This window comes from Pinus tabuliformis, chromosome Q (assembly GCF_031772625.1).
Source record: "Pinus tabuliformis cultivar Carrire ecotype Pingquan chromosome Q, CPIR1, whole genome shotgun sequence".
Lineage (NCBI taxonomy): Eukaryota > Viridiplantae > Streptophyta > Pinopsida > Pinales > Pinaceae > Pinus > Pinus tabuliformis.
The window spans coordinates 1,303,900,489-1,303,915,639 of NC_142296.1; the positions used below are offsets into that span (position 1 = coordinate 1,303,900,489).

At 41.2% G+C, this 15,151-nt stretch overlaps 1 protein-coding gene across 1 annotated transcript; it reads left to right on the forward strand.

The window, feature by feature from the left end:
• The first annotated feature begins 4,562 nt into the window (after nt 1-4,562).
• LOC149224619 (uncharacterized) lies at nt 4,563-5,195 on the forward strand. The gene has a single exon (XM_089388230.1). It carries the CDS (start codon nt 4,563-4,565, stop codon nt 5,193-5,195), a length of 633 nt encoding a protein of 210 aa, XP_089244356.1.
• The last annotated feature ends 9,956 nt before the right edge of the window (nt 5,196-15,151 follow it).

The following is a 15,151-nucleotide window of genomic DNA, read 5'->3' on the forward strand; positions in this document are numbered from 1 at the left end:
TTAAGTAAAGTATTTTGGCCATCATTGCAGCCTCTGATCTCATACTTTAGGGGGCATCTGTTATACAGCAAAATGACCCCCTCATCAGCTCAGAGGGGAAAGACATGATAGCTGAAGCAAAGACCAAGATCACAAGCCTTGTTTCCACACTAACGCTAGCTAAACACTGACAACATGCTTTATAAAGCTTCTCTGTAAGCCTAAGGGAGTGTTAGTGACCCTACTAACTCTACTTGTTGGTTCAGGGATAGTGTTAGTGGATCCTAATGAGAATATAGAGGTCAAAGGAGCGAATTGACTCATAAATATCTCTATATTCCCTCCTAAATCTACTCAGAAAAGCAAGGAAACATCTAAATTTCGACCTATTTGTGGGATTTCTAAATCCTAATGAAGGAGGCAAATGGGAAAGAGCTGAAAAGCATGGTAACATCATTGCTTTTACCTTAAGAGACTCATGGAGGAACTTGGCAACTGTAACTCAATTTCTACATAAGCAAATCTAGGGCTATGGTGAAGGAGGTCAGATCATTTGAAAGGATAGCTTACTTGATTGTCGAGCATAGTCTCAAATCTAAGTATAAGACGTTAGTAAGAAAGGAGAGAGAGAGTGGGGCTGGAGGGGTAAGGGAAGGCTGATGCAACAGATGGTTGTAATCACTCTTCCGACATTAATATAGAACTCTAGTTGTACTGTCTACTCCGTGGCGTTGGTACTATCATTCATTTACTTTTTTGTCCAATACCTTTTAGCATGAGTAGCTTAGTTATGTGTAACTAGATGTCCTTTATATATTCATGTATTAATTATCAAGGTTTTATGATGTGATTATGCTTGTCTCTTCTGTGTGCAGGACTTGATCTGGAGCCGGCTCGGGAGACTTCCACCTAGCTACATTGCGCTCTCCATCAAATCTACACAGAGGCTTGAGGTAATCAATCTATCTTGCTTTGATAGTTAGTTATTTTTCATGGACATGCATGTAACTTTGCGACAGCTGCAGATAATCTTACAGTCTGCCAAAGATCCTAGGAAGACCTTTGAGGGTATCCCCATTCTCCATACACTGTGCATTTTATCCTATAGCATGCACACGAGTATGTAAGGAAGTGAAAAAAATTTCAAACAACTGCTGGAAGACAAAGACAACCCGCGTTACCATTACATCTTATCAACACTGAACAACCATTTGAACAATGGGGACTAGACATAATAGGTGACATCGTTCCTCACTCTTGAAAGCAGCATAAATATATCCTTACAGCAACTGATTACTTCACTAAGTGGGTGGAATCAATTCCACTCAAGGTAGCTAATTCTGAAAACATCATTGAATTCATTGATCAATTTATAATTACCAAATTTGGCCTACCAACTACCCTCATGTTTGAAAATGAATCCTATTTCATAGGCAATTCTATGAAAAAAATTTCTCTCAAAAGAGGTTTTAAACATAAATATTTTGTTAACTATTATCCTCAGGGAAATGGTTTAGGTGAATCAACGAAAAAAATTCTCATAAGGATCATCAAACGAACTATTGATCAGAGTTAGAAAAACTGGCATAAATCTTTAACATTTTCTCTATGGGCAGATCGAATAACACAGAAGGCCTCCATAGGCACTTCTCCTTTTAATTTGGTCTATGGGAAAGAGGTTGTTCATCGTAAAAATGAAGATATTCCCTCTCTAGCCCTGGTTCAATTTATTGAAGAAACACGTTCCTCTTCTATGCAATTAAGGCAATAACAAATCCTCAAACTCGAAGAAGAAAGAGATAAAGCCAAGATCATACATGCACATCATCAAGAGTTAGTCAAATCTTCCTTTGATACAAATTTTGCAAATCCTAAATCTTTTCAATTCGAAGACCTTGTATTCAAGTGGGATAAATCACACGAGGAAAGAGGTAAGCATACCAAATTCCAAAGAATGTGGCTTGGCCCATTTCAAATTGCAGAACAAATTGGCCCATCAACATTTCTATTGCAAGATTTATCAGGCAAGAGAGATTATCTACCTGTCAATGGGCAGATTTTGAAGAAATGTTTTTCATAGAATATAACCTTTTATATCCCTTATAAACTATTGCCTTTACATTTCCTAGGACAATAAAAGTTAAATAATATTTACTTTTGGCCTTCCAATATAAAATCTCTTTAAATATTTTGATTTTTCACTTGTATAAGTAAAGATTGTTAAGAAGATAATTATGACATTTGAAAAATAAGCTAAGTTCTATCTCTCTGAAATTTGCTTGTTTTCCACCAAAATTGTTTATTCTTTGTGAAACCCCAACTTTATAAAGAAACCTTTGTTCTATTATCAGCCAAGAAAAGTATCTTTAACGAAGCAAATATTCTCTGCATATAAGAACCTTTAACTCTATAATTGTCATTTAGAAACTCTTAAGGAGTCAATGATTCTCCCCATCTAGTAAACTTTTCTCTTTTTAGAGTTTAATTCTAAAATATACTAAAAATTAAAAGATAGGAGCTCCCATTAATAACTAACTTACCATGTTCATATGGAAATAATAGTATGACATTACCAATACTGCATATCAAAACAGGGTAATGGTTTGAGATTATTTTAATCAAAAGACAAGGGGTCTCATCATGAGCCAGCTTGTTCAGTTGAATTACAACTAGTGAATGGCATTGTCACTTTTTGGCCACCAAACCAAGACAATGACTTTTAAGTAGAAAAAAAGGAAATTTTTTAGAAGAAAAATAAATTGTTTAAAAAAGAAAGAGAAGAGAATAAGTATATGAGTATGAATTTATCTCTAAAAATTGCACTCTTATCTGGATGGGATATTGAATCATTGATGGTTAAAAGGTAACCCTGTCGAGGCTATGGACGCCTGTTGGCAGCAGAGGCTCTACCTGTGACAAATGAGTACATCTAAAAGCTAATCTGCAAGAGCCCCCTACTTTATCTTTAAACCAAGTAAAGACTGATATAGACAAAGGAATTTTCATTTTGAAGAGGATATCAAGAAAAACTTAGCACTTAAGCGCTTCCTTTTTGAATTATTAGAAATAAATTTCTAAATAAACATAAGGTATCAAGCCAAAATCCTTTTGTGACTGAAGTAATTTTTTATTTTTTATTATTTATTTATTTATTTATTTATTTTTATTATTATTATTATTATTATTATATATATTTTTTTATTTTTTTTTTTCGCGCGCTGCCCACTCCTGCGCTCTGCAAGCTAGGGTTCTGGGAGCCATTCAGCGCCGCCCTGGCTGCTGCACCCCTGCGCACAGCCTCGCCCTTCCCCTCGCAGCCAGATGGAGATCCCTGAGGGCTCTGCCCCCCCTGCTGATCCGCCTCCTGAAGTCTCTGCCTTCAGAAATTTGATTGCTTCCGGGACAAAACGCCCTCCTTCTGCAACCCAGCAGAAATTTATCAAAAGAATGGATACGATACCTTCAGTTGCCCTGCCAGAGGAGGATACCTGCAAAGCGGCATTGAACTTGGCAGAAAGAGGTCTCATAGGCCAATTTACAGGCTTATGGCCTTCCCCCAAATCCGTGGAGGAATGGACTCAAAGAAACTGGAAACCTCTGATAAAAGACGGAGTTAAGAGCTACTTTGTGGGCAAAGGGTACTTTGTTTTTGTATTTGAAAACACGGAAGACAGAAGCTTAATATTCAGAAATGGCCCCTACTTCATGGGGCCGCAGGGCCTGTATTTAAATAAATGGACTCCAGACTTCGATCCCTCCCAAGACGTCCCATCTGCTGTGCCGGTGTGGGTGAGGCTCCCTCATCTGCCTCTTCATTGCTGGAATCAAAAATCGTTCCAGACCATCGGGAACGCGCTAGGCAAATATATAGATCAGGCTGTAAGAAGAGACCAATATTCTTGCGCCCGTATCTGTGTCGAAGTGGACCTTGAGGAAGGATTGCCTGAAGCGATCAAGCTCTCGGTGGCAGGTTGGACGCACATCCAAGAGCTCGACTATGAACAGCTCCCCTTTAAATGCAGACACTGTCATGGTCACGGTCACTTTGCTAAGCATTGTAAGAAGAAAGCAGAGGAGCAATCTGAAAAACATATCGGGGATCAATGGACCCTAGTCCAGAGAACAACCCATGCAAAGAAAGATGCAGGAAAAAGCGCAGCAACAGGAGATAGGAACATCACCAATCCAACTCAGGAAGCGGGAGAAATTGCAAAAGGAACGGAGGAAGCACAGACCGATCCACCGAACAAAGCCCAGGAAAAAGAGAATCATGTGGAAGCCCCTCCTACAAGCAAAGAGGGAGGGGTCGACATCCAGATTGAAGCTACCCAAGGCAGCCCCTCTAACCCCACCTATGCAGAAATCATAAAGAAAAAGGCAGTCGAAAGCTCAGAGTCCTCAGAGGAAGAATTCTTTGAGCGACCAATAAAAAGAGTCGGAAGGAAATCCCGCAAGGAAAAAAGAGAAGAAGAAGCAGAAAGGCTCAAAACTCAAGGGAGCAAGTCCACAATAGAAATGACAATCGGAAGAAATAGCAGGCCCAGGTCATCCAAGGGTGGCTCCACCCCGCTCATAGGTAAATAATGAAGCTAGTCTCTTGGAATTGCAGAGGACTGGGGAACCCCGCAAAAATAGAAGCAGTAAAGGACCTTTTAAAGTCGGAACCTGCAGACATCCTCTTTCTCCAAGAGACAAAGATAGCAGGACAAGCTCTGCTAGAAATCAGAAAGTCAAAATGGAAGAAAAGCTCAGGCATAGCTGTCAGCGCTCGGGACTCTTTGGGAGGACTGGCAACTCTTTGGAACGAAGATAAATTCCAGCTGCTCAACACTCACGAGACCCTGCATTGGATATACACAGAAATAATCCACATTGCAAGTAAGTTGTCTATCTCTCTTGTCAATCTATATGTCCCTGTCAATTACTCCGAAAAAAGAGACTGTCGGAACTCTCTGGCAGCGTTTCTTGAGCAGGAAATCCCCAACAACATCATTCTTGCTGGAGATCTCAACATCGTTTTGAAAGCCAAAGAAAAAAGAGGAGGTACCAACTCCAAGGATCCCATGGTGGGTGTAGTGGAAGAGCTTGCTCAGCAATGGGATCTGCAAGATTTTAACCCAACACAAGGTCTATTCACCTGGTCAAACAACCAAACTGAAACAGATCACATTCAGCTCGTTTGGACCGAATTCTTGTGCAAACCTCTCTCCTCATGAATAAGAAAATCATAACAAAATTTTTTTTGCCCAAGCTATCCTCTGACCACAAGCCAATTCAGCTCTGTTTAGAAGATGAAGAGGATTTGGGTCCCATTCCATTTCGTTTTTCTCCACAATGGATCGAAAGGGAGGGCTTCTTTGAGATGGTGAAAGCAGCTTGGGCCTCCTCCATTACAGGTTCACTAAGCTTCGTTTGGGAGCAAAAGCTGAAACTCACCAAAAAATCTTTGAAGGATTGGATCAAGAAACCAATCCCCAACCCCATCTCCCAAAGAGTTGCAGCAGTCCAGGCTTTGCACTCCCTACAAAACGACATGGAAAGCAAAAATATTAATGAAGATCTCCTGGACATGGAAACAAAAGCGCAGAGAGCAGCCTACCAATCCTTCAGAAAAGAGGAAGAATACTGGAGATTAAAGTCTAGAAGTCTGTGGCTAAAAGCCGGGGATCGCAATACCTCTTTCTTCCATCGGCAGTACCGGGCCAGATTGTCAAGGAATTATATAGCAGAAATTAAGACATCGACGGGCCAAACCTGCAAGGGCTCTCAACAAGTCAAAGAAGCAGCTGAAATACACTTCCAAAATCTTTACAATCCGGATGCTCAAGGTGAAGAAGTGGATGAAGCAGAATTCCTCACCCACATCCCTTCCTTAATCTCTCCGGAGGACAACTCTGATCTTTGCAAACCTGCTTCAGAGGAAGAAATAATCAAAGTTATTTGGTCTATGGATTCTGACAAGGCCCCCGGACCGGACGGATTCACCATTCATTTCTACAAAGTATGCTGGGATATCATAAAATATGATCTTCAAAAGATGATAAAGGGATTCATGAAAAAAGCTAAAGTAGGTGGCAGCACCAACTCAACCTACTCAGCTCTGATTCCCAAAGACTCTAACCCGGAAACCTTTGCCAGATTCAGGCCAATTTCGTTATGTAATGCCTCCTATAAGATCTTGGCAAAGCTGTTGGCCAACAGAATAAAGCCCTTGCTTCCTCGAATTATCTCTAGCTCCCAAGGAGGCTTCGTGGAAGGTAGACACATACTGGACAACGTCATCCAAGTGCAGGAGACCATACATTCAAGCAAGCAGAGAAAAGAGAAAGGTATGCTCATAAAGTTAGACATGGCGAATGCGTTTGACAGAGTCAACAGAACATTCCTCAGCAAAGTTTTGCTCTCCTTTGGCTTTTCCACACAGTTTGTTAACCTCATAAAAGCCTGCACGAATAACCCATGGATAGCTCCCCTCATAAATGGCAGGCCTGCCAACTTCTTCAAAGCCAAGAGAGGCATCAGGCAGGGATGCCCGCTCTCCCCCTTTCTATACATCATAATGGCTGAATCGTTAAGTCGAAAACTCGAAACTGAAAGACTGTCAGGATCCCTTCCCAGCCTCAAACCCACCAGCAGAGTAAACCCTCTGAATCATGCACTCTTTGCAGATGACTCGATTCTTTTGGGGGGCGCCTCAACCAGAATAGCAAAGGCCTTCGACACGGTCATCAGAAACTATTGCAAAGTCTCAGGAGCTTTGGTAAATGAAAGAAAAAGCGAAGTCTACAGCTGGAATACTGATCAATAGGAGCTCAACATTATAGCTAACACTCTTGGATTCAAAGGGCATTCCCAATGGGATAGAATCAGATATCTTGGGCTTCCCATAATCTCAGGAGTGAACAAGAGGTCGCTTTGGAGCGACATAATATGCAAATTCAAAACCAAGATATCGAAATGGGGAGGATACTGGTTAACAAAAGGAGGTAAGGTCATTTTAATAAAATCTCAGTTGTCTTCCTTAATAATTTACCAAGCAGCTTTCTTGCTCGCCCCCAGAAATGTCATGGATCAAATCTCCTCTTTCCTCAGAGACTTCCTCTGGCAAGGAGGCAGGGGCAATGATAAGAAGCAACACCTGGTAAACTGGGATACTGTCAAGAAACCCATCGATGAAGGAGGATTGCAAATTCGCGACCCCTCCCTGGTCAACCTTGCCTTGGGCAGTAAAATCTTGTGGAAGATGATTAAAGAACCAAGTCATCCTATAAGTGCCATATTGAGGTCAAAATACACTAATAAAGCTGATTTCAGAAACCTCCAGCTGGGATATACAGCCAACAGTACGCTGCTGTGGAAACTCTGTTATAAGAGTAGTAATTTCTTCAAAAGAAATGCTTACAGAATTCCAGGGAACGGCAAGCATACTCGCCTCTGGCAGGATCGTATAATGGGGCAAAATCCACTAATCGAAAATGAGGAGATCTCCGATTTAAGGGACTGGCTAGTATCAGTTGGCAAGCTAAGCATTTTTTATATTTCCACTTGGGATCAAAGAGACGAATGGACCGGTTGGGCATTCCCTGATCCCCCTGCCCATCTGCAAACGCAACTGAACACATTTCTCGAACTGATGGAAGATGCAGCTCCGATACATCGCTCAATGCAAGACCGATGGGGCTGGGGCCATTCTGGGGAATACACAATAGTAGAGGGTTATAAAGCGCTTCAGACAACAGGAAACAACAAGCACAGTGCCGCGTTCTGGAAAAATGTATGGGAACCCCTAGCTCTCCCAAAAGTCAACTTTTTCTTCTGGACATTGATTCATAATAAGATACTAACCGATGACAATCTGGCAAAAAGAAAGTTTGTTGGCCCACACTGGTGCGCTCTTTGCAGGTGTAACGCCGAGACAGCCCAACATTTATTCATTGATTGCCTGTTCGCAAAGGAAGTTTGGGATCTAATGCTCCAAGATTTTCGCATAAGCTCTCCCACTCAGATCTCTGTCCCGGATCTTTTCGCAGAATGGAGTCATCTTTACCCACATCGTATTCCTCATAAATCGCTTTGGCGCAAAGTCTGGAATGCCCTGCCCAAGTTTGTCTGTTGGCAGATTTGGTTGGCTCGTAACCAGAAGATTTTTAATGACCTGAATCACACTCCCTTGCAAGTAGCAGCAAAAGCCAGAACTCTCCTCCTAGAAGCGGCTCAGCAGCAGTATCACAAAGAGGACACAACACTCCAGCCGGTTGAGAAGAGGTGGCTCGGATCACTTGATCTTCAAAGCAGAAAGAACCTTCTCTCTCCTCAAACAGAGCCCCCAATCTGGAAAAAGAGAGACACTGATGAAACATTCCAGCACTGGTGGAGAGCTCAAAATTCCCACACAATCTTCTTTGATGGGGCTTCCAAAGGAAACCCCGGCCCCTCGGGTGCCGGAGGGATCATCTATTCCCCAGATGGGGTCTCCCGTGACACTTTCTACTGGGGTCTTGGCCTGAAGACCAACAATCAAGCAGAGCTGCTCAGCCTTCTTAAAGCATGTCAAATTGCCAGAGAAAAAGGGATCAGAGATATACAGGTATTTGGAGACTCGGAGATTCTCATAAAGAAGTTGAACGCTGGAGAGCAATTCAGAAATGCAGGCCTTAACAGAACGCTAGAAAGACTGAAAAGAGTCCTCTCTTTCTTTGCTTCCTACAAATTCTATCATATACTTAGAAGCTCAAATAGTGAAGCGGATTCGATGGCTAACAAAGGGAGCGCTTTGGATAAAGGGTTGCTGTTCATAAACGAGGATAGATTTGTAGAAATCCCATGCTAAAGCTCAGATAGAATAGCAGTTACAGTTGTACAAGTATGATGTAAACAGGGCTGCTCTGGCAAAGCCCCACTCTCTTTATTCCTCATAAATAATAATAAAAAAACATACTCGTTAAAGTTATAAAAAAAAATCCTTTTGTGACTAGCTATTTTTGCTTTATCGTATATCGCTAGACCATGTGTGTCAAAGGTTAATTAACAATCAGGATCTATGAATTGCGACAAGAGGGACCACCGTAATAGACTTATGGTAACATTAAACTTTTCATTAAAACTAAGGCTTAAAAGCATTTCTCACAAAATAAAATACCTACTGCAATCACATAGCGGCATTCATAAAAGCATAAACAAGCAAAACCTTTAGAATACGTGATTTGTGATATTACGACATAATAAGCCAAACACTCATCACATTGTGAATTTCACAAAAAGGCCAATCTCATGAACCACGAAAAGTTACGAAATGCGATATGACCCGAACCCAACGGAAGTATGCGAAATTTTTTTATAACTTAGATCACGTCCGACGCATAGTAAAAAGTCACTTTATGCAATAATTATTCATTCAAACGAAATGCGCTCAAAAAGATAAAAGGTACGCTGCTCACATCACATGTCGCAAAATACTAAATAACTTCAAAATAATGCATAATCAAAAGTGCTATGTTGTGATAATGTTTATCGCAATCGCATAATCAGTATCACACACTTTAACTCATCAACTCAAAGTATTTCTTACCCAGTTGTGATGCGATGGTTTAAATGAGTAGTAAAGGAAATATTGAAAAGATGTTAGTGCAAATTTAATGAGTTTTAATGGCATTTATGGTTAAAATGGCTCGACATTATTTGATATCTTTTCATTTGCATTTTTTAATAAAAGCTTCTTCCTTGTCATCTTTCAGAATTAATTGAATCATCGCATTTTCACTTTGTGTGCTTATCCAATAATCTCCATTGCTTAATTTCAGGGAACCTTCGAAGGAAACAATGTTTGAAAAGATGGCGAAGAAGGGAAAAGCTACTACGTCTAAGAAATCGGACATGACACCACTCTTCTCTGATACCACCTGCAGCGAAGACGGAGGAACCACATCTTGGGAAGCCATGTATAACCTACTGGAAGAAGAGAAACCCACGCCACTGGAAACTAAGGCAACAACTATTACCATATACAGATATGGTGAAATGGGTAATTGTTAATGTGAATATCTCAGATAGAACTTTTAGAAATGCAAGACATGAGGTCATGGGATCTTTCACACCAGACAACTTGTGCCAGATGTCATTTCTCAACTTCAACATGATAATAGGGAATTGAAGAAGAATGTTTTGGAAAAGGAATCTAAATCTAATGAATCAGAACCACTTCCACCCAATTCCACTTGGACCCCCACCATTTCTTCTTTCAGTTTTTCGGTTTCCTTAATTATAGCACAATTTACTATTTTTAGCAGTTTTTTGGGTCCTAAACTTCCAGAGCCGTTTTTAGGCCCTAAACGACGTTTTTTGGGAAATCTATCGCCAGCGATTTTCTGTCTAAAATTGTCTTTTCTGTCATAGTCCTCGGAGAGATCTTTCCAATGGGCTATCATGCGCGTCAAATGGAGATAATATGACCAAGTCGTGACCCCGAGAAGTTGGTTGTCCAACTCACCCAACGAGGCCCATAAACTCTTGGTGTTACATCTCCTCAGGTTAGGGTTTTGGTTGTTTAGGGTTTGCTCTTATTGTTCAATAATAGAAAGGCCCTTGAGCCTCATTATAAGACAGTTCAGAGGCATGTGGCTGCCACATCTCTTCTCAGAGATAAGCTACCATCACCATAGCTGGTTTATTTCCATTTCTGTTTGTAAGCATATTTTAGTATTTCACATTAACAAAATGAAGTATTATTTCCGCTATATCTTTGTGTATATGGTTATCTCTGTAATTTGTTGCGTTCTTGTTTAAATCTGGATTAGTGGTATCAGAGCGGTCTGTTTTTTCTCCGTTTTTCTTTGCATGTCCCCAACGAGGTCGAGATATAAAGAGTTAAGGGATTGAATTGGTTGAACCTTTGCAAGACTAACCTCGCAAATCCTGACGGCCTCCGATGGTGGATGAAAAGAAAGATGAGGGGGCAGGAGATCCTATCAAACTCTTGCTCAAAGAAGCCCTCGAGTGGCAAAAGAACACGATGATGGATAACTTTGCGCAGATCCTTCAACAGCTACCTAGAGGTGACGCATCGGCTTCCAACAGCTATTCTGGAATTGCCACATCATTTAAGGTACAACTTAATTTTGAAATCCCCATCTTCGAGGGTCAAATAGATGCAGATGTCGTAGATAAATGGTTAAATCTACTAAATGGGTATTTTTCTGTTCATGAATTTTCGAATCGGGAAAATATTGTTTTCGCTCTTCTCAAAGCAGCCCCCCATGTCAAGGACTGGTGGGAAACCTACTGCGAGAAGAAGAATGAAAGTACGGGCTCACTATTTTTAGTTGCACCCACTTGGGATTCATTCTGGGATGTCGTCAAGGAGCAGTACTACCTTATCAAAAGCTATGAGGACAAATACATCAAATGGACCACACTGCAGCAGGGAAGGGACCAAGATGTGTCGGAGTTCACAAAAAATTTTCATACCCTTCGCACACAGTTGGGTATGAAGGACTCTGAGCTACATTTGGTACTCAAATACCGCGGCTTCCTACACAGATACATCCAAGAAGAGATGGAGTTCCTAAAAATCTCCTCGCTCGGCACGGCGTACCGATACGCTGTCAAAATCGAGCAAAAGTTCAAATAGAAGATGCGAGACTTTGGATCTGCAAATTTGAAGACCAAAGGACAAAGCCAAGGCAGGGTGACCCAAGATAACCGTCGAAGCCGCAAGAAAAGAACAACACCACGAAGTCGGAGAAGGACACAGGAAAGTGGTGCGAGTTACATAAGAGTCCCACTCATAACACAAGTGAGTGTCGGACCAAGCAGTCGCTGGTGGCCGAGTTGAAGGCTTTAGAATCAGATGCATGTTCCGACCCTGAGTCAAAACCCGGCAAGGGGAATGGCAAAGGGAAGCAGATCATTAATGTAGAGCCCAGCGTCACTGTTGCCACCACCAAGATCCAGAAGAATGAGCCCGAAGATCCAGAGGAGGGGGAACGTCTTTTCCACTCACAGATGTGGGTGAAGGGTTCGCCTCTACAATTCATTATCGACAATGGCAACCAAAGGAACCTCATTTCAATAGAGGTCGTGAAGCGGTTGGGCCTACCGACTACACCACACCCGCAACCGTACAGTATCGAGTGCCTTCGTGAAGGACGAGATCTCAAAGTTCGCCAACAGTGTCGCCTTCCCTACAACATCAAGCCCTTCACACACGAGGTATTGTGTGATGTTACACCTCTGGATGTTTGTGATGTATTATTAAGCCAACCATACTTATGGAGGCGACATACTATGTATGAGTCAAGGCCTCATGCTGTCATTATTTCTTTGTGTAATTCATTATACAGGATACCAGAGGTAGCCCCACCTACCGCCACCTCTTTGATCATTGCCAAGAAAGGTAGCAAGCTCATCTCCCAGACTAGGAAATTCATTTTCTATTTGGTTCGCTCCCAAAGTAAGGGGAAGATTATCGCCGCATCCATTACCCCTGTTAAGGGTTCCTCCATGCAGCAGCAGCAACAAAGGAATACGGTCATGACAGAACACAGGAACAACTTCTCCTCACCCACATGGGTACCACACAAGCTTCAGGTGGGCAACAAAGTCTAGTTGCATCTGCAAAAAGAACGCCTTACAAGAGCCTATCAGAAGCTTCGACGACGCTGACATGGTCTTTACACAATTACTAAGGCTGCGAGAAATAATGCTTTGGAGCACAACATTCCTCCATTCCTTCTCCTGCACCAAGTGTTCAATGTGTACCACCCTCGACCATGCTTCCCACCATTACTGGACACATCCGAGATTGTAAAACAACTCACCAGGGACCAAGTTCAGCAGATGGAGGAACTCAACGTAATGGGGACCATTGCTTCCTTAGGAGGGAGCAATGATCCAGGTGGATATTGGTGGCCACCCGCCGATTCCACTTGGACCCCCACCATTTCTTCTTTCAGTTTTTTAGTTTCCTTAATTATAACACAGTTTACTATCTTTAGCAGTTTTTCGGGTCCTAAACTTCGAGAGCCGTTTTGAGGCCCTAAACGACGTTGTTTTTTGGGAAATCTATCGCCAGCTATTTTTATTTGTCTAAAATAGTCTTTTCTATCTTAGTCCTTGGAGATATCTTTCCAACAGGCTATCATGCGTGTCAAACGGAGATAATATGACCAAGGCGCGACCCCGGGAAGTTGGTTGTCCAACTCAACGCAATGGGGCCCATAAACTCTTGGTTTTACATCTCCTTAGGTTAGGGTTTTGGTTGTTAGGGTTTTCTCGTATTGTTCAATAATAAAAAGGCCCTTGAGCCTCATTGTAAGACAGTTCAGAGGCATGTAGCTGCCACATCTCTTCTCAGAGATAAGCTACCATCGCCCTAGTTGGTTTATTTCCATTTATGTTTGTAAGCATATTTTAGTATTTTACATTAATGAAATGAAGTATTATTTCCGTTGCATCTTTGTGTATATGGTTATCTCTGTAATTTGTTGCGTTCATGTTTAAATCCGGATCAAGTAATTAAGACAAATCCACTTGCCATCAAATCTAAAGGTAAAGGAAAGTAAGAAACTGAGGACATCAAGGAGTTAGAGACCTCACAACCAAGGGTTCCTGTAACCAGATATTCAGCCAAGAAATTGGAGATACAACAAGAAAGTTTGAAGAAAGAAAAGTCAATGAAAGAGAAGAAAAATATTAATTTGGATGAGGGTCAAAAAACTTCCCATAGGATGAATAAGCAATCGAGGAAAGCTCAAGGTGAAATCATCAAGCTTAGAGAACAAGATGAAATGGATAAACAAAAAATACATGATCACCGGAATAGTTGTGGGCTAACACTTTTCAAAGCTAAATATATGTTGAGGAGAACTCTTCCCTTACATAGACAAATCAAGAACATGTACAAGCAACATCTCACATTGAATAAGGAGTTAAAGGCTGCAAAACAAGAACTACAGGAGGCATTGCAAGGAAAGCAGGAGGGAAGAAGAGGAACACTAGATTTGTTAGCTGAGGCAGTTAAAGTTTGATTGTTGATAGGTGACCAAGATAGTTTTTATTTTCCCCCTTTTTGTCATAGTACCTTAGTTTATATTAGTCATACATAGTAACGCAACAAATTTGTTGCGCTACTGTCAAAAGCATTGAGATTTGGTAGAAGATCATAGTTTTGGCACTTTTTCCTATGTATGGAGGTTCAAGTAGGTATTGAGATTGTGAACATCATCCATCAACTATTTTTCTTGGTCAAAGACTTCAACATTCGATCAAACCCATGCAAATGAAATTTGTTGCGCTCAATCGCTATGCTTTTGCTGTAGGTGATGATTTTCAAGAAAGTGATTTGATTTAGAATATTAGTTTGTAGTGCTAAGATCTTCCTCAGATTATTAACAAAAAAAATTCATTGTGCTTAAGGATTCATCAATTTTTGCAAGTGAAATGAATAGTTTATATGTTAATTTTATGAGAAATTTAACATAAATAAGAGACTGGACAACAACATAAACATGTACAGAACACCATCAAAAACACATTACAATAGGAACATGATAAATGAGTTCACCCCTCTTGGGCTACATCTCCTTGGTCCAGCTTCCAATGGTTTGGGCGTCTCTATTATGCTCAAAAGAGTAAAAATATGTGTTTACAATGGTCAAATGCTTCTAAAACTTGCTCCAATGAGTCCATAATACTCAAAAAATGGCTATCTAGTTTTGCCTCCAATTTGGTGGAAAACTGAAGAATTTGTAACTTCCCCTTGTTTTCCCATTATTCTTTCCACAAATTTCTCCAAACCCGACATGATCCTACAAATTAGCTCCAAAAATCCACTAACTGGGCGAAACTTTCGCCATGCAGCGGGCCATAATCTGTCGGCACCGACTGTCTTATCAAAAATCTCAATCAGCAGAGTCTTGTGAGCTTATGGTCTGTGAACAAGGCGAGCAATGTGTGATTGCGATACGACGGACCCGACGGATCGTTAAACTGCAGCTTATAGTTGCATCGCATCCAAGGAACCTATGGAATTTCGCAATCAATGGAGAACCGATGGGCAATCATAAAGCGATACTTTGTTTTTTGCGAAGTGCGATTTTGATCTGCGATCCATTGCATTGCAATCCTTCCTTGCTCGAGGCCGATTCTTTAACACCTCTATGTTGCGATGTGCGAT